The 21,810-nt window shown below is 38.3% G+C and overlaps 1 protein-coding gene across 1 annotated transcript in view; it reads right to left on the minus strand.

The window, feature by feature from the left end:
* LOC125380113 (LIM domain kinase 1-like) overlaps positions 1-21,121 on the minus strand; it is a 71,204-nt gene extending 50,083 nt beyond the window's left edge. The window contains exons 1-2 of the mRNA XM_048396406.1: positions 21,050-21,121; positions 20,873-20,966 (exon numbers count right to left, since the gene is read on the minus strand). Coding sequence (XP_048252363.1) covers positions 20,873-20,966; positions 21,050-21,092 — 137 coding nt within the window. The 5' untranslated portion in view covers positions 21,093-21,121. The remainder of the gene's footprint in view (positions 1-20,872; positions 20,967-21,049) is intronic.
* Positions 21,122-21,810: the final 689 nt, after the last annotated feature.

Raw genomic sequence — 21,810 nt, forward strand, 5'->3', positions numbered from 1 at the left:
CCAACAAAAGGATCATTATTACATTTCTCTGAAATTACACAGAATGGATAATGCCAGTAGATATGGTAGATTTTCCTGTGGATTTTATATGATCACATTATACTTTTTCCTCGGGAAGAATATATGTATATATGACAAAACAACAATAGTTTACAATATCAATCAGTGACAATCACCATTGCAGAAACATAATTTCATGCACTGTTGCTTAATGAGATTTGTTGCAATCTAAATGAAACTTTTAGCAATGTTATCATGAAAATAGATAATATCACCTTGATTCAACGTATGCCCTCATTGTCATGTCTGACATTAAAACATGTCTTCCTGGTCGATGAAACAGCTTGAAGACCGATCAAATGACAATAGTTAATGAGGAACTTAGCAACAATTAATCAAATCGATGGCATAAAATAAATTATGTAACAGCTCTCTCAGGTAAAATTGTTCTCACTTCATTGCTTAGAAATTGTTGGAAGAGCTATTATCTGACAGCTTGGACGTGGCAGATACCCACGGCCATCAGTATGATCTAACACACACAGCACCTGTCAGAACACATCAATCACGGCCACGTTGCACGTTGTCAACACTACACACTACATATGAATCAAATCAACAATTCCTTATTGAGGAGGCCACAGACTAATATACAGTCACAGAAATAAACTTATCTCATTCAAAAATATATATCCACAAAATATAAAATAAAATTCAAATGGAGCCCCAAACAATCCTCAATTTCAGACTGAGGCAATCTGGACCTGGCAAATAATTCTAGACTTGAGTTAGACTGCATTTTAAAAATATTCTCTTGGGTCAGGTGCCACAGGCCTATGTTACATAATACAAAGCATTATGATGGGTAGTAGAGTTTTGTTATGAAATAAGATTTCTCCTGTATATTATTGCTATTTAACAAATCCATGAATTTAAAGAAGCTGAGATGCTAAGCAAAGAATAAACTGGACCTACAAGAAGAAAGTGATACTCATCTTCAATAGTATTTAAGTTACATAGCTGGCAAATTCTGTCTTCTCTTAAAATACAGGTATACCAACCAGTTTCCTAAGAAAGATTGTACGATAAACATCGGGAACTTGCTAACGCAATACGAAATTTCTTTAAATCTTAACCAGACAAATCACAAATCAAACAAATGGGGAAACGTTTATCTTAATGTATTCAAACTAAATCCTCTAAGGAGACAGGTTATATATTTGTTTTTATGAACATATCAAAGTCAGAGATCTCTGAAAATATTAATTATTGTGTGCGAGTTTGGTTTCATGCTGCTTTCAATAGTTCAGCAATTGTGCTGGGGACACCAGGGCCCACGTTCACAAAGCGATCTTAGCTCTACGACTATTGAAAGCCTATGTTAAAGTATGGAAGTTACGATCATCTTAGCGCTAAGATCGCTTTGTGCAAGTGGGCCCAGAAATGGGCTACGCACTTTGTATCAGTGTATAAAATTCCCCAACATTTCAGTCAGACAACTGGACTGGAAACTTGGCAAAGTTACTCGGCCAGATACAATGTTGCCAGTCCAGTATTTTCTAGACTTACAAACAAAAGTAACAAAAGGATAAACATAACACTCGTACTGCTTAATATGAGTTCTCAGAAAATAGCAATAAACTGGTGAATTGTCAACTTAGTAACTTTAACTCCCGACCATCAGGCATGCAACTTCTCAAAACTGTCCGTCAGAAAAATAGACTGTCTCGGTAGGCAGGTATTTTAAAGACTGTTTTGTATCCCTGAGGGGAATCAAATCCGGCCTTGGCAATGATGGTCAAATGATCTAACCACTGATACTAACATCCAACCACTTCCCACAGTTAAGTTGTAGTTTTTTTCCCCAAACCAATCCATGTATCTGTTCGCAGCAGAAATGATGCAGAACCTTTGAATCAGAACACTGAGACTTCTTTACTTGGGATAACTAGGGCACAGCTCTGTTGGATACGGATGAAGTACACACAACACTACCTATACATTCACTGTAACCACTACCATATAGTGTCTGCCTGTGTTGGATCGTAGAACAAAGATGGCAGTGTCTCACATCCTTCAGTGAATACTAACCACAACCATTAATGTTGTTTAACAATATACATATCTGTCTGTCTGGCAAAACCACAACCCAAGATGGGCTACAATCACATTCATTGTGCTATGGTTATGTACAATACAGTTATTACAATCATGTCACAAAAACATTATTTTGTATGAAAAACTTCAAGATAGTTTTGCTCCAATAAACACCTCGGACCAACTTCTAGATAATCTAAGATTCCAAACTATGTACCCTTGCAAACGAAATGGGAAAAAATGTTATTTTTTTTTTCATTTCTAAAATTCAGAGGTATTTTAACATTACTTTCTATACAAATCTAATCTATATTAAACTCATCAATAAACCCTCTTTCTCTTTGCAGGTCCTGTTATCGATTATAAGACACCTCGACAAGCCAATTGATATAACTGCATAAACATGAATTGAGAAATTTGTATTTCCAATTTGGGAATTTTTACATACATTTGCTGCAAACAACAAGCTACCATTCTGTCTCTGAGCAAGTCTAGAATAATCCCTGTGTAGATATTATAGTGCATGAAGCATTCAGTGAAATAATATGAATATTCCTATCAAAATGTTAATGACCAAGTAATACTATTGCATAAAAACTGATTCTTACAAATTGTAAGTAATGACCTCATAAGTAATATACTGCTCAAAAGAAGTTAAAGAACACTGTTTTTTTCATGACTAAAGTGAATCTGTCACGGCTGGCAGGTATAGCAACACACAGCCTTCAATTCCTTAACTTGTTTTGAGTAATGAAAAGGTACATGTCTACAAACGTTGCTAACCAATTGAACAGCGTTCCAATGTCCATACAGATCCAGTGATAATTCTAGGGTGGGTGCCTTGTGCTTTTAGCCACTAAGTTTAAAAAAAAGGCCCCCATTTTCAAATACAATGGGACATTTTAACATTGTGCTGTATTGGCAAGGTGGGTGTACCTCAGGAATATTTCAGAAAATTCCTAGTGTGAACCTGCAGATCCAATATTGTACAAGCTACGTGTTCATGGTTACAAACAACAACCAATATTCAAATCAAAACCATGATCACCGGCATCACTCCTAAAGGTGGCCTCTGATATCAGCGACTGGGCCACATTAATCACAACTCACGCAGGTGCATCAATATCCATGATCCGGGTGTTTCCTCGTGTCCAATCTGTGGGAGGAGGTTCAATCACACACTGATTGTAGCACATATCAATAAGCTTAGCTGGGTGTTGTGATATTTCCATAATCCCCTTGTACAGAATGAGTATTATCCAATCAAAGGCAAGCCCTGTCTACCTACATCTAATCATAATCCAGAGGCATACAGGTCAAGACTTGAAGTGGCTTCTCCTACTCTAACCTGGACATGACATAACAATATTATGTCTTGCAACCTTTATTATAACACAACATCTGGGGCCTCCGTTATACAAAAATATTAATCTTGGTGTTCTTATTTTAATATCATATTTTGATCTTCTCTGACATAAACATCTTATATCTTTGAACTCTTATATTAATATCATATTTTGGTTCTATGTGACATAACGTCATATCTTGGAACCTTTATTTTGATATAATATTTTTGGACTTTTCTACGATATGAAAATATCATATATTAGGCCTTTATCATATTCATGGAAAAACAAATTTCTTGGTTTTCTAATTTTAATATTATATGAAGGTCCTCTATGATGCAATATGTCATATCATGGTCCTCCTAGTGATATATAAATGTTATATCACAGTTCTGTATGATATATATGCATCACAACTCATCAAAGTTAAACAGCAGGATGAGTGAGTGAGTGAATATGGTTTTACGCAGCTTTTAGCAATATTCCAGCAATATCACGGCGGGGGACACCAGAAATGTTCTTCACACATTGTATCCAAGTCGGGAATCGAACCTGGGTCTTCGGCGTGACGAGCGAACGCTTAAACCACTAGGCTACCCGACCGCCCTACAGCAGAATGAACAATGTATGATTGTCAATAATGGTGCTGATCTATATCATGATACATATTTCTCAGATCATCTTTGAAAGTACCTGTGTAATGAATCAAATGCCCTGTGTACCAAAAACACATAAATATCGTCAATTACATGTTAATTTCATCCCTCTGAAGCATCATCAAGAAGTTTACTGTTGCTTATCATACCCGCTGTCATCAAGATGGCAGGTACCGGTACACACTGTATTGGCATGTGATACATAACTGCTACAGCATGTCTCACATCATCGTGCAATACTGTCATTGTGAAAGCAGCCACATCAGGATGCTAACATACCTAGAAGCACTGTTCAACGTGTGTTTGTATGTTTAACACCGCACTCAGCAATATTCCAGCTATATGACGGCAGTCTGTAAATAATCGAGTCTGGACCAGACAATCCAGTGAATGATATCATGAGCATCACTCCATGCAATTGAGACATGATGACATGCATCAACCAAGTCAGCGAGCCAGACCACCCGATCCCGTTTGTCGCCTCTTACAACAAGCATAGTCGCCTTTTATGGAAGCATGGGTTGCTGAAGACCTATTCTTCCCTGGACCTTCACGGGTCGTTCAACTTAGGTATGTGGTCATGGGGATATGCATGTAAAAAATGTATCAAGTTACTCCCTAGGCATAATTTAACCTTCCAAAACAGGATCCATATATCACACATGAATAATATTTTCTGCGCAACTATACTACTCAAAAGAAGTTAAGGACCACCCAATTCCTTTATATTACCATAGTTATAAAAGGCATAAATGATTACCGTATTCGACGTAATAAGTGCTCCCAAAATTAGAAATAGGGGGCTCTTATAAGAATATCATTTTAGTGAGAAAAAAACAGAGTTGAAAGATCATAAATTTCGCTGTTTATGCTGACAGCCTGAAATGATACAAAAGAAAAGTCTGTGCGTATTATACACGACAGATATATTTTCCAGAATTTAATTGCCCATAATTAAGGGTGCATATAACACACGAGTGCGTATTATACACGAATAAATAAGTCTTGTGTACACTGATCAGTCAGAAGGGTTGCTAATTGGGATTGTTCACTTGCCAACATATTAACAAATATCGCCGTGGGCGCTGAATAGAGTGGGGCGCTTATTACGTCGAATACGGTAACTATAGTAATATGACAGAATCATGGCATGACAGATTGACTACAGTAGTACGCAGCACCGATCAACTTGGGTATGTGGTCATGGGGACAAGCATGTTATACATGTATCAAGTTACTGCTTTAGCATCCTATAACCTTCAGGGGTGGTCGGGTCGCTTGTCACGCCGAAGACCCAGGTTCAATTCCCAACATTGGGTACAATGTGTGAAGCCCATTTCTGGTGTCCCCCGCTGTGATATTGCTGGGATACTGCTAAAAGCGGTGTAAAATCACACTCACTCACAACTTAGTTAGAACCCTTATATACATCTAAAACATAATTTTATTTTTTTTGAAATCTCAAAATGTTAGCTCATTTTGGGAAAAAAACAATAGAGTTATGAATAGATGAGTGAAAAAATATTGGTTACCCAATGAAAAATGTAATAACCCATTTTAAATAGAAACCTTCAAGTAAAAACTCAATTGTTCAAAACGTTATCTGGAGCTCTGATGACATATTGATACAGCAAGCTACAAAGTATCTATGAATGAAACATATAACATTATCAACATCAGAGAAGCCTACAGAATAATCAGTTGACCAAATACCCATAGTAAGTCAGCATCACAGTGCTTCAAACAGTGTCCTTGTCAACGCATGTCAACGAAGCACAATGACATCACATTTACAGCTGATGACATAAATACAGAAAGCTATGAAAAACCTTTGAAATTAAATATGGTACATATAATATTAATCCTCATACGACAATGATGTAAAAGCAAGATATGTTGTGACATACCTTTTTGTTGTCTGAAACGTGAGAACTCCGAATGTGAACATGATGAACCGTCCATCTGATTCTGAACACTTTCTGAATCTCCGGTGTTAAATTCTCAAAGTCTTCGGTATCATTGATACAGACCCAACGCTTCAAATCAACCAATCACAGCCCAGAAGCGGCATCGTCCCGAACTCGGCTAATATAGAGACCACGATGGCTGTTGTATTTGGTCTTGTCTTGTTTATATGGCCTTCGCTCAAGCCCCTTGGTTTGTTGTGAAAGAGTCGCGGTGTAGAGAATGCGTCAATCACGTTTGATGGGTCAACAGTGGATGGCCAAGGTTGATAAAAGTCTGACCACGTTGGGGTAATCTGATTGACATTACGCAACCTTTGTTAAAAGTGATTGACGGACAAGTTGTTCATCCCATGCAACAGTTTCACCTCGTCACAGAAAAAGTTGTTGACTCAAAGCCACAACATGGGGAGAGTAAGACAATGTATTCTCTTGCCAAATAACAAATGAATAACTCAGGTTTAATTCTGTGATTTACTTAATACATAGTTATTGCATACTGGTATTAACATTACTAATCAATCGATGGGTGAAAATGTTCCTCTTGGACACAATACAAATATACTTCAAGCATAATAATGTTGTTTTCCGGGTTGATATTTATTCTTGAAAGTATTAACATTACCAATAAATAATGTACCGTATTCAACGTAATAAACGCCCCGCTCTAATAAGCGCCCACGGTGACATTTGCTGATATATTGGCTGGTGAACAATCCCTAATTTTGAGAGCGCCCTGGGCGCTTATTACGTCAAATACGGTAGTATCAAATAGGTTCAGATCAATTTTGTCATTTTCAAATGAAGGAATATGTTACGGAGCACATAAAACAATCTTTCTCCATGAATGTGCACTGCTAGGCACAAACAAGCATCTCTCTATATCCAAATACCTACTTAAGCACATATACATGACATAAACATGTAAACTCATCCCTATTTTCCTAAAACAGCTTTATCATTGTTTTAAAGGATTTATTAAAACTAACATTATTTTGATGTAGGTTTCTTCAAATCAGTTGTTGACAGCCTCTACACAGAAAACAATTGGACGCATTTGCAAAATGAAAATCAGTCACTACCAGGCCGTTACCATGATTACAAGAGAAATAAGATGTATACATTTTCGTATAAATATTCCTTCCTATCCTGACCTTTATTCAATAGAAAATACTCCTGCTTCATCACATGACATCAAAGACATTTCCCCAAAAAGTTCAAATTAGTCATTTTTTATCGGTTATATATGTCAAAATTAGTCATCCTATCATTTATTTTTTATTGCAGCTCTGAAATATCACAATAACTCTTGAAGATTCTTCAGCAGGATATACATGCCTCCCAGCAAAGGGATTGAGGTGAAATGGCATTTAAAGTCGTGTTCCAGATTTTTGCACTATAATAGCAACATGCATGCAGGTGTGTCGCTGCTGGCACTAGTCCGGACTTTATAGTGCTAACCAACTGAGATACCATGTTGTGGTTTAACATAGATACATATCTCACCTAGACACAGTTTACCAACCCCGATCTGACCAGTCCATGTTTTATTTCCTTAATGCCAGACCCGTGAAGATTCAGGGGTAGAATAGGTCTTCAGCAACCCATGCTTGCTGTAAAAGGCGACTATGCTTGTCATAAGAGGCAACTAACGGGATCGGGTGGTCAGGCTCACTGACTTGGTTAATACATGTCATCTATCCCAATTGCTTAGATCGATGCTCATGATATTAATCACTGGATTGTCTAAGTCCAGACCCGATTATTTTACAGACCGCCGTCATATAGCTGGAATATTGCTGAGTGCGGCGTTAAACAACAAACACTCAAACAAAAATCCTTAATGCAAAGCGCCAGGCAGAGCAAAAACAAGTACAATATTTTTGCGTTTTTTTATGACGTGGATGGGGATGAAACCACTGGCCTTCCACCCTCCGGGTAGACGCTCTGCAGCCTTCCTAAGGATGATGATAAAATGTACAAGCACTAAAACTATTTACCCATATTTAAATAATAATGATGACCCCCTCAATGGAATCTGACAGCGGCAATGTTGGACAAGTCCATTTTATGCACAGGTGGGTATTTCCCACATACTCTCACAATCTTCAAGTCAGTTACCTGAACCATTTCTCCCAATACTGATTGTCATATCTCTCCCGCTTTTGGATGTGATCGTTCGGCCATTGCGTTTACCTGCGTTCATCTTTGGGGAACAACTCACCAGACACTCCCCTAAAAATAACGTCATCCAAAATACGATGTCATTAGGTTGCGAACGCATGTTCGAATCTCCAGAAATGACGTTATGCTAGAACAATGTCTTATCGTGAATTATACCACACTTCATTATTCTTCATTTATCGTGTAGCTCTCTTGTATTTAATCATAACATCATACGCATGGCATGAATCACGTGCTGACCTTCATTTGGCATGTATGGTTGTGTACCATTGACTCGCTGGCTGTTATATGACACTACATTCGGCCACCTGGGGAATTCTTCCTCACCTTGACAATAACAATGACAGGCTCAGACAAAATGAAACTTGAAAACCCTTAACGGTGCTTAAAAAACTTCAAGGATACAAATCTGAAATTGCATTTAGCATGAATGGTCTGTTTGTGTGATGGGACTGCAGTGACTCACCCTCACTGACAACCTCTACTAGTTATGAAATTTTCAAAGGCAAATAAAATATCATCAGAATCCTTTCAGCTGGAAAGAGTAATCCAGTTTAAAATTGATATCTTTTGACACTTTTTATCCAAACTACATATTACATATATAACTATCTGATAAAGTTCAGGTGCAAACATCTTACTAACAGCCATAATCTTCTATCTACACAGCAATGTCAAAATGCATTTGGATCTTATTCTACAACACTGAGTTTTCAAATTTAATTGTATAAATTGTCTGGTTGAGACTGCTGTCAAATTGGCTTAGGTTTAAACCTGAACTAAATAGAACAGAACATTTATTAATCACTGCTGTTTGATTGAAAATATGCTTTGACATTTTGAACATTATTTGTGTTTGTACTTTTGTTTCAAGTTTAAGAAAAAAACCTCATATCAATCATGTTAACCCAGACAGTTTTTTTAAAATACATTTATTTTTCCAGCTCAATTAGAAATGCAAAGAAATTCAGCGATAAGATGGCGGTCTGTAAAGAAGTAAGTCTGGACCAGACAATCCAGTGTTTGACATCATGAGCATTGATCTCTGTAACTTCATAATTCATTGGGGGCGGTCGGGTAGCCTAGTGGTTAAAGCGTTCGCTCGTCACGCTTAAAACCCGGGTTGGATTCCCGACATGGGTACAATGTGTGAAGCGCATTTCTGGTGTCCCCCGCCGTGATATTGCTGGAATATTGCTAAAAGCGGCGTAAAACCATACTCACTCACTCACTCACTCATAATTCATTGGGTAATGGTGACTTTTTTTTGCATATGTTACACAAATCTCAACTTATCTGGAGCTCTGATCACTTCAGAATAGGAATCAAACTTTAACCAAGAGCTATGCAAGAATTGTGAAGAGGGGTGAAGGAACAACAAAAATACAAGGACGGTTGACCTTTCTGTATGTGGCCAAGATCAATCCGTTTACAAGAACAGCTTCCTAACAAACTTTGTAACACTTCTCAAGGGATGAGTCAAACGTAAGACTCTTGTACAGATGCCATGATAAGCTTCCAACGCTTTGCAAAGGAACACAGAGTTGTTAGGAAAATACTCTTCACCCTATAGACAGTCTTCCTACATACAAACATACAGGCTGCATGAGAAGATACAGAAATCCTTGTGTGGATGATCTACTGCATCATTGTTCATATCAAACTGATCTCCGAGATCATGAGTCAGAGAGTTAGCTACCTTGGTGCACCCTAAGATGCTGAAGTGATGGTCAAATACAATCGTTCAAACGAACAACAGTGTTTCTGGGTCAGAGGGAAAGTGTGAACAATAGGAAAAGAAGAAACAGTGTACATGCACTTCATCTACTGAGGTTGAGCTATCTGCAAATCCATCCAGAAATTTATCCTATTCGGAGCCAAGGAGCAGATGTCATCCTTACAAAATGCTGCAAAACTATTTCATCAATATATACATGTACTACACAAAACAAGTTAAAGAACACCCATAAATACCCACCAGCAATGACAGTGAGTGAGTGAGTGAGTGAGTTGCGTTTAACTTCGCTTTTAACAGTATTCCAGCTATATCACAGCGTGTCAGCTTAATGTGGGAGGAAAGCCCGAAGTGATGCAGGTCTCAGATGTTTTCCACTTCGGTGAAACCCACGAGCAGGGGAATGGTGCTGACAAACCTAGAAACATAATCGGGGCGAACCAGGATTTGAACCTACAATCATAGATTTCTGGCATGTCCAAGGGACGCAACTCTGCACAGCGAATAGCGGCGCCTTAGACGACTGGGCCACCCATGCCCCCTCAGCAATGACAGATTAACTATAGTCATATGAGAAAAATCAGGCGTTCTTTCACTTCTTTTGAGTAGTATATATGATATTGTTTGGGAGTGAATGAGTATGGTTTTACACCGCTTTTAGCAATGTTCAAGGCTGGGGACACCAAAAATGGGCTATTGTTTGGGACGATAAGTTTGGGACGATAAGTTTAAGATGTATATATCTCCTTGAAGTACTTTTGACCTTTTGATACCACTTGTATCAGGAATTTGTTGACATCTGAGAAATAAGACATTACCTGACAACAACTCATTTTGTGACCAAAGCGTCAAGCAGTCAATTTGTTTGAATCTAAATAATATCATTTGTCACTGGTTCTGGGAAAAGAAGCGGCTTTAATCATATTGCTTATGTTATACATTTAAAAAATATATGCCATGACTCCATATAAAATATCCTTCAAAAAAGGTTAATTTCCCAAAATCAAACCTACAATTCCAGGTTGCAGACTGCCATTATTTTCACATAACTGAGGGGGCACGGGTGGCTGAGTCATCTAAGGCGCCGCAATTCGCTGTGCAGAATTGCGTCCCTTGGGCACGCTAGAAACCTATGATTGTGGGTTCGAATCCCGGTTCACCCCAATTATGTTTCTAGGTTTGTCAGCACCATACCCGTGCTCGTGGGTTTCACCGAAGTGGTAAACGTCTGAGACCTTCATCACTTCGGGCTTTCCTCCCACATTAAGCTGACACGCTGTGATATATCTGGAATACCGGAGTACTGTTAAAAGCAGCATTAAACCCAACTCACTCACTCGCTCACATAACTGAAAACAGCATTTTCCATGCACATAAATAGAATCACATGACACCTAGTTCCAACACAATCTATACAGGGTACCAAGCTTAAAGCTGAACAGAAATAATCACAAACTGATTTAATATGCTTCACTTCAATTGTTTGTGGAGGTCATACGACAAAGAGGCCATTCTCAAATTTGAACCTCAACATTAATGTTTCATGTTGGAACTTTGATGGATGAACTTTTTAACCTGCCAGGGACAGTAATGAATCAATCAAAAGTCAGAGATGTTTGCTTCTGAGCCAGAATTAGTCCGTCTCCCAGCTCCTAGAGAATATATTTCAAAAAGTCTAGAATAATTTGACGAGAGTACATTGCCATTGTTCTTGGCTCCATATGAATTTTACTTTTTGAATTGTGGATATATATTTCTGAATGAGATTTATTTCTGGGATTAAATGTTTGTCTAAACCAGAATCAAAAACTGAATTAGTCAACGAAGAAAAAAACAACAACTCCACTATGACCAGCTTTCGTCAGTATGTCCGCTCTGTGGTGACTAACTCCTCGCCAAGCATCTGAACGAAGGAGCTAAAACAAACAACTTAACATTCTAGCTTGCACTTCTAATCTCGGAACAGACAATAGTGTAAGAAAAACTTTGTCTTAATTCTACTCAATCAATTTGTCACAGCTGAATGGCACAATCATTAACACCTACATGACATTGTCACTAACCAATGGACACTCATCCCGAACTAGCTCTACCTATAACACCACCTATCAACCAGCATGGAGGAGGTTGAGGGGGAGGTTGAGTGGGGTTGAGGGGGGACCTTCAGGTGGTGTGTTGTCGTTCCTCCCCGGAAGCTGTGTTTAATCAGTGGCTGGCTCCCAGTGACACCTTTAACCCTCTCAGGTTTAACATGTTACAGTCAAACCCTCCAGATATCGTTTCCGACTTGTTTCCAAGTGACGATCATGTGCATGATGAACTAGGAGCATATTGTGACACTTTTATTTATCCTTTCGTTTTCCGTAAAGATCATGTTCTTTGTATTACTTCTTGAAGTCCAATTTCACAATCATCTGATTATCATTAAAATGTAAATAAAGTTCGTAGATCTCTTGTTTCACCGTTGTGAAAAGGTTCAGTGGTAGGTATTACAAGACTGTTGTCTAACGCTGCACTCTGCAATATTCCAGCTATATGACGGCGGTCTGTAAATAATTGAGTCTGGACCAGACAATCCAGTGATTGACATCATGACCATCGATCAATGCAATTGGGATACGATGACATGCATCAACTAAGTCAGCGAGCCTGACCACCCGATCCCGTTAGTGACCTCTTATGACAAGCATTGTCGCCTATTACGGCAAGCATGAGTTGCTGAAGACCTTTTCTACCCCAGATCTTCACGGGTCGGGATATATTCAAACTCAGAGCAATTTGTAATACTGTTTGTTTATTGTCAACGCCATACCCAGCAATATTCCAGTTATATGGAGGCAGCCTATGAATGATCAAGTCTGGACCAGACAATCCAGTGATTGACATCATAAACATCTGGTCCAGATTTGATTATTTACAGACCGCTGTCACAAAGCTGGTATATTGCTGACTACGGAGCAAAACAACAAAGATTTGTCCTATATTGCTATTTATCAATGAATAGATGTTAATCTAGTCCCTTACAAAAATTAAACGAAAAGGATAAAACGATGTTTTTATGAGAAATTTCACCATTTGCAAAGTGAAAATAACACATATTCCTCCACTACACATTTAGTGTCACATCTTGAGACTTATTTTGTAGCTCTGATCACACCAAACTGTCTTTTTTCTACACTTGTGTAAATATCACAAAATATCAGTTTTAAAGTTTTCAAACCAAACCCATCCTGGATCCTTGACATATGAGAGATCAACATTTTGGCAAAAATCCCCAAATTTGGACATCTCTTCCTTTGTTCAAATTCCCATGAAAAGAAGAACTTCAGAATGTTCCTGTTTTCCAAGTGAAGAGTTAACTAAATCTCGGCTACAAGGTCATACAATGCTAATACGTCCCCTGACATTCAAACCTGCTAGGTATTGATCTGTAATTAAAACACCACCAAAGTCACGAATGTATTCCCAAATTCGTAGGCTTAAAGTTTTTACCTGCTTTTCATAATATTTACCTGTGTTATCATAAACGATTTGACATAATTCCTTCAGGAAGCTGCTTGTATCCAGCTGATGTCTTGGTTGATCAAGGCGTTAATTATATTTGCTTGTGATATTTTGCCTGCCTCTTGTGTTTAAATCTGTTAATTGTCAACCCTTTACGATGTGGAAAAGAATGTCCAATAATTGACACAATAATCTGTCCTTGAAATAATGGCAAGATTCTATTGATTCAGTTAAATACTTAATTGCTTTCAAACAATTCTTCACAATTGCTAAGAGTTTGATTGATTCCAAAAGATATAGTATTGCGAAACATTCTTGAAACACTGATCGTTCTGTATAAGAAAACATGCATGTTGAAGCCAGCATGGCAAAACCCTTAAAAAAAAGCAAATTTCTACTTGTCCTCATGATACCTTAACTATTGGGCAGTTTGGCAAGGACTACAGGACCAGAGCCAATTTCTAGCGCTGAGATGGTTACTTCACATCCTGAATTGGTGATTGAGTGAGTATGGTTTTACGCCGCTTTTAGCAATATTCCAGCAATATCATGGCGGGGGACACCAGAAATGGGCTCGACACATTGTACCCATGTCGGGAATCCAACCCAGGTCTTCAACGTGACGAACTCAAGCTTTAACCACTAGGCTACCTGACCGCCCCACATCCTGAATAAGGCACTGGTGGCATTAAGGTCCAGGGTCTTTACCATAACAAAGACCCGTGAAGATTCCGGGGTAGAATAGGTCTTCAGCAACCCATACTTGCTGTAAAAGGCGACTATGCTTGTCGTAAAAGGCGACTAACGGGATCGGGTGGTCAGTCTCGCTGACTTGGTTGATACATGTCATCGATCCCAATTGCATGGATCGATGCTCATGATGTCAATCACTGGATTGTCTGGTTCAGACTCGATTATTTACAGACCACCATCATATAGCTGGAATATTGCTGAGTGCGGCGTTAAACAACAAACCAACCCTTAGCAGGCAATGTGAGACAAATATTGGTCAGTGATATACAGGTCACTTCTACAAAGCTATACCATGTATACCATTAGCTATTACTGCATAACATGAACAGGGAAATTTGTATTCAATTTGGGAATATTTCCTGACATTTCCTACAGACATGGGGCCAAATACCAGCCTCTGAAGAGGCCTAGATAAATTCCTGGGCTATATAATACACCAGGTAATCCAGGATGGACTACATAACATCAGTCTCGAGTACAGAGACACAACCCAGTCATGTCAGTGATGAAGATTACCACGATTACAGTTCAACCGTTTGTTGAATGTAACAGCCCAGACAAATGTGTTCCCATAAATGAGTATGGTATTTATTGAGCCAATACAGGAGTGAGTGTCCACACGCTAGGTAGGGGAAATCTATTTGCAAAGTTAACACATGGCACGTGTCACCTGAAGGAATGGATGTTGACAGAGAGAAACAGGATAGCTGGACAGTTGTTAGTCACAGTGCCCAGGAGAGGGGGATTGTGGCCCAATTATCATCTAAATGTTCTTTACAAGTGAGTGGGTTTGGTTTAACGCCACTTTGAACTGCATACCAGTTATAACATGGCGTGTCAGCTTAATGTGGAAGAAATCCTGTGATGTAGGTCGTGGATGTTTACAGCTTTGGTGAAATCCATAGCATTGGTAGGGTGCTGACAAACCTAGAAACATAATCGTGGCAAACTGGGTTCGAACCAACAATCACAGGTTTCTGGGGAATCCTTTAAGTGATGAAAGCTACGGAGCATGGCGTTTGCAGCAATATTCCGGCCTTATCATGACGAGGGACAACAGGAATGGGTGTCGTATGTTGTACCCATGTGGGAATCAAACTCGGGTCCTGCATGACAAGCTAATGCTTGCCCTACTAGTGAGTTGGGTTACACCGCTTTTAGCAATATTCCAGCAATATCACAAAGAGGGACACCAGAAATCGGCTTTACACATTGTACCCATGTGGGAATCGAACCCGGACCTTCAAAGTGATGAATGAAGCTTTAACCACAAGGCCATCCCATCACCCTTTTTCACAACTAATCTACACCAGAAAGATATCAATGCATGAGAATATGAATAAGTACAATGTTCTGTTTATTACAATATTACAAACATATCAAGACAGTTGGCAAAAGTTACAAGACGACATGGAGCACACAAACCAGTGGTCAGTTATCTCATCCTCTAAGCTTATACATCAGCAAGAGTGAGAGAGTGAGTGTTACGCCGCTGTTAACAATATTCCAGCAATCTCACAGCAGGGGACACCAGAAATGGGCTTCACACATTGTACCCATGTGGGGAATCGAACCCTGGTCTTCAACATGATGAGCAAACGCTTAAACCACTATGCTACCCAAACGCTCCACATCAGCAAGAATACAACTGGTTTGTCAACTATCTGATGTGGAATAATTATGTAAAGATGCATAGTTTCACGCATCACATTGTTTGGGATCTATCCCAGTGCATTGGTGAACTGTTTCAGTCTTCCAAGACCTGCATGCACTGACTTGTTCATAACTGTGGATCTAGAAATACCGTATTCGACGTAATAAGCGTCCCGCTCTAATAAGCGCCGACGGCGATATTTGCTGATATATTGGCTTGTGAACAATCCTAATTAGCACCCCTTCTGACCCCTATTCGCATATAATACGCACCGCTTAATTCCCCTATTCGCGTATAATACGCACTCGTGTGTTATATGCACCCTTTATTATTGGCAATTAAATTCTGGAAACATATCTGTCGCACATAAACATTTCAGGCTGTCAGCGAAATTTATCTTTCAACTCTGTTTTTTTCACCAAAATAATATTCTAATAAGAGCCCCCTATTTCTAATTTTGAGAGCGCCCTGGGCGCTTATTATGTTGAATACGGTAACCCAGATAAACAACAATTTCCGATACTACGAAAAAACCCAAATTGTATCGAGAAATCTGGATGTTTCTCTTGGGTACTCTGTCACATTGATACGGTACATATTTTCTTAGCACATCACATCAGTGTACATGTCATCAGTGTTTCAGTGAGGCTATCAACAGTTGTTTACACTACTCTCAATATTCCAGCTGTACGAGAGGTTATTAATACAGATTAACACTTAATGGTACATAGTTATCACCCAATGAATCGACTTCAACCCTGTATGAAAAGTAGGTCGCAATTCCGATGTGTGTGTGTGTGTGTGTGTGTGTATGTGTGTGTGTGTGTGTGTGTGTGTGTGTGTGTGTGTGTGTGTGTGTGTGTGTGTGTGTGTGTGTGTATATATATACGACATCTTTCTTTCCCAGCTTTGAACAATACTTGATATATCTTTGACACAGACCTCATAAAAATTACAATATATACAATGGTCATTGAACTGTTTCACGAATATTTACATACATGCACTTGTCACTTAATTATTTCACCAATAATAACATACATACCCCTGTCATCAAATTATTGTTTCACCAGTAATTACATACATACACTTTTCAATGAAATGATTTACAAATAATTATATACATACACTTGTCATAGAATAGTTTCACCACTAATTTCATATATACACTTGTCAATGAATCTATTTACCAATAATTACATATGTACACTTGTCATTGAATGGTTTCACCAATATTATCACACACACACTTGCCATTAAAATGTTTCACAACTAATCTCCTATATAGATAAATATATACATTGCCTCCCCCTACATCACCCCTTCCATACTGGATCAATTTTTCCATCCCAGAAAGTACACACATTCACGGTCTTACTGGACACCACATATCTTGTCCGATCTCACAGAAACTAAGAATGGATGCAAATCACATGCACTACATCTGTTATGGACACAAGAGAGTATGGCCGATTGAATCCTTGAAGACATTTTGGTTTTAGCATTCACACTAGATTTACTAATATTTCTATTCTTATAAGAAATACAATCAAAGCCAGGTCCATGTCAGTGGAGCATATGCCATCACAAATACTTCACATTGTATCTGTTGTCAGTCCTCACCCTGGGGCCCCATCTGCCTAGTACCCCAAACATTACTACTGAGACCCCCAGGTCTCACAAATAGATAGACCAGTCCCTGCAGTATTCCACAGCGGAATATTTTGCAGAAATGCCGACTTGATGCAGAAATATACCTTTTTTGCAGAAAATGATATTTTGTGCAGAACTTGAGCAGAATTTTACATATATCTGTAAGAATTCATCAAATACACTACAGGATTTTGACATGTGTGTTGAAACCTGGATTTAAATGTGTAAATGGATAAAACTAAGCTTAAACATTTGCAGAATTTTGTGCAGATTTATCAAAATTTGTTTGCAGAATTTACAAAAATTGTCCCTGCTTTGAGACAGGACATCGAATCTCCTGATTATAACGAGTCCAGTTCAATGTCAATTGGGCCCTTTTACAATAATTTCACATATTTGTTTAAAATGTGTTATTATCCTAATAACTACTTCATTTCATTATCCCACTTCCAACAGTGCGTACTATTCTTCATAACATGGTCACACCTCATGGTTATAAGAGCAAATTGCCACCTTCCCACAGGCTTCATTGTGCTTGACACTGTTTGAAGGTGCCAGGGAATACTCCTACATATACATGGGTTATACAACATACTAATTATCCTTCTGACAATTGAGAGGTGATACAACCTCATTAACACCCAACAATATACACTACAGTGGTGTATTATGTATTAGAAACATGCTGTAACATTGTGCAACAAGCTTGGTCATTGATGTGCTGTGTCACTAGACGATTAGTAGCACATCTTGAAACAATGATTCTTGTTAATTTTTATGTTACAATATCATGCATTCTACCATGAATTTGGAATTTACTCGATTCTGATTGGTCAATCAGAGGCTATTAAATCACAATAAAACTCCTCTGATTGGAACAGCTGGTTAGACGCCTGCAACACCACAGAGGCTGATATTCATAGAATAGTACTATTTTCAGTCATTGTCGGTAGGCATGTTTAAATAATTATCTACAATTACAGGTTACAAAATGCACAGATGCAGTTAATACAATATTCAAAGGATGTGTGGCAATACATTTCGTGCAGAAAACATGATAGAAATCTACAAAGAGAATGTATTTACGTTTTGGAGATAACAGACAGCTTGGAATTTTGGCCCTTTTCCATATACGACTGTGACGTTATATCTGTTGCATCACAATGAGCGACATGACGTCATAATGGGGAACGAAAGCCTTGCAAAGTTTGATTAGTTTTCTTTAGGGATGCGCACCTCATGTTAGCTTACCAAGTTGCCGTGCTTATATGCTTTCAACACCTGTCATATGTTCGAGTGAAATATTAGGGTGTAAACAAACTGCTTGAGTATATACATTCAGTTCCAAATTCAATTTAGCACGGTTAAATCTACAGCTAACCTAGCTTTACATTGAAAACACAGTATGTTTATCTCCTAAATCATTTACTTGATAATAACACTCATCTCCTTAGTTTACAATCTAATAATCTACACAATGAACAAACATAATCATTGAGATGATGATGATGATGATGATGATGATGATGTTGGAGATTTATCAAGCGCTTCCTGAGGTGCCAATTTCGCATCAATGAGAATATCTAATTAATTATATCATGGGGGGGGTCATTTACAGATAAATATCCAAATAAAGAAGGTCAGGTAGGTACTACTTTCAGTGCTTACTGACAAAAATGGTGTCGCCCATGTCTATCGAGCCAGAACTGACTGTCGGTAGTCTAGACAAGTACTGGGATACTTGTTATGATTATCAAAATAATAGACTGAGACATTGAAAAGCAGCCAGAACTGACTGTCGGTAGTCTAGACAAGTACTGGGATACTTATTATGATTATCAAAGTAACAGACTGAGACACTGAAAAGCAGCATCTACATGGGACATAGATGAGAAGAGAAGAGAAGAGATAATGAAACAATTTAGCAAGGACGATTATCATACCAGTTTCCAATCTGGCAGTTGAGCCACCGTTAGTGAAACAAGTTTCCTATGCAGTCAACTACCGTATTCGACGTAATAAGCGCCCAGGGCGCTCTCAAAATAAGAAATAGGGGGCTCCTATTAGAATGGTATTTTGGTGGAAAAAAACAGAGTTGAAAGATAAATTTTGTGGTTTACGCTGACAGCCTGAAATGTTTATATATGACAGATATATTTTTCCAGAATTTAATTGCCCATAATTAAGGGTGCATATAACACATGAGTGCATATTATACACAAACAAATAAGTCTTGTGTACATTCATCAATCGGAAGGGGTGCTAATTGGGATTGTTCACTAGCCATTATATTAACAAATATCGCCATGGGCGCTTATTAGAGCGGGGCGCTTATTACGTCGAATACGGTATATATTTATCTGTTGTCAGTGTCTGAATAATCCCTGAGTTTGTGGTGGAATATATTAATGTGACATACCAGGAAAGCTTGCAGTAGCTAGGTACCATTTGTGAGACATATCAATGATAGAATTTAAGAATGACATTCTGGAAAGATGTTAACACACGTGTGTGTTTATTCCCAATACAGGATATGCACCATCCCAAAACAGACTGGCATGATAAACTGTGTACATCCTGGGTCAGAAATAAGGCAGGATAAAAAAGGTTGGTTCTGACATTTAATTTCAAGAGAGGTTAAGTATGTTATTTTAGTTTTTTGTTGTTAACCCTGCAACATTGCAGAACAACTGAAACATAACATGACATGTAGAGATTCAAGGAGTAAGAAGACTTTTTTACAAAATCTGTGATGAACCTCTACAGGATTTGACGAATGAATACCAAGATTATTTCCATGATTGATGACAAAAGTGTGAATTGGATCACAGGAGGAAGGCAATGCTGGATGTAACTTGAGTTATACACAGGTCCAGCTGAGATACCATGAAGTGCTTTACCAACAACAAACAAGGCTGAGATTAACTTCATAGAGCAGAGCACATCAAAGGCAAACCACGGACTTCAGGAAGTGTCCGCAAATTAACCACAAACTTGGTTTTACGTTCGTAAAGGAAGACGTGTCATTCTGGTATAAAGAGTTATTCATGAAACACGCAATACCTGGAAGTTCGAAGGAAAAATATGAAAAATAGTTGAAAGTAAATACTGAGGTCGAGACATTTACAACTTCTAGCCGGATCTGTTGCTTTGGCAGTTTTCCACCAACTGTCAAATTATGTCATTTCGATTGACAGTTTTCATTGAACTCGAGTTTAATCACTGTCATTTAGTATTGAATGTTAATATCCCACCTGTGCGACAAGGTGTTAGATGAGTCATATTGTATTTGCGACAAGCTTCGTCAGTTTGTTTATCAAACTCACCTAAAACAAGCTGGATGCCAGTCCCAGCCTAGCGCTTGGACGTATGGCTCGTCCCGTATTGCTAGTCCACAACCACGGCAGTTTTGCTCCTTCGCTGAAATAAACAAAACATCTCTGAGGTATTTTACGTCGAATCAATTTAAAACGCGAGAGGTTTCACCTGTTTGAACAACTTACTTGAGCAGTCTAAGTCGGCCATATCACCACCATAATTCACCATTAGTCACTTTCCTGCCTTTCTCGTTAGAGAGTGATCAAGAGTTATGTCCCTTATGCGCAAATTTCGGTTATTACGTCCAATAAATCATACATGACATGCTATAGGCAAATGTCAATAGCTGTATTGATTTTTTTGTTCTACATAGAAGTCAATAAACTATTCGTATGCACAGGGGAAATAATTCATGATATAGCATGGTTCTCTCACCATGAGGGTCAATGGTGGTAAACAATGTTGCTTTCCACTCGTTCTGTCAACAGTTGACAATCAGTGTTGAACTACATGCATATTTGATCATGGCGATAAAGTGGTATCGAAGCTGGTATAAAACCTGACATTAGCACATTTAGAGATAACGCTTGTCAAAAAAAAATTTAGTATTATGTTTCTCAATTTTAAATCGACAAATATTGCATATCAAATTATACTACAATTTTCGAATATTTACTTAGGCAAAATCTTGAAACTGAAATACGTTTTTCATTTCGCCAATATTTAAAAAATCTGAACTATAAATTTCATATCTAGATGTTTTCTAACCCAGCATACCAACATATTGCCAAAGTCTGGTTAGTTTCTTGGATGTTCCAATATCACATTCAACGAAATCTGCAGCAACTATTTTACACACCTATTGAAAGCATTTTGTCTATTGAAAAACCACACATTTACCCGGGTATTCGGTGCGTAGTCGATGCGGATAGATTCCTGTCCATAC

Source organism: Haliotis rufescens, unplaced genomic scaffold, assembly GCF_023055435.1.
Source record: "Haliotis rufescens isolate VD_foot unplaced genomic scaffold, xgHalRufe1.0.p SCAF_15, whole genome shotgun sequence".
NCBI classification, from domain to species: Eukaryota; Metazoa; Mollusca; class Gastropoda; order Lepetellida; family Haliotidae; genus Haliotis; species Haliotis rufescens.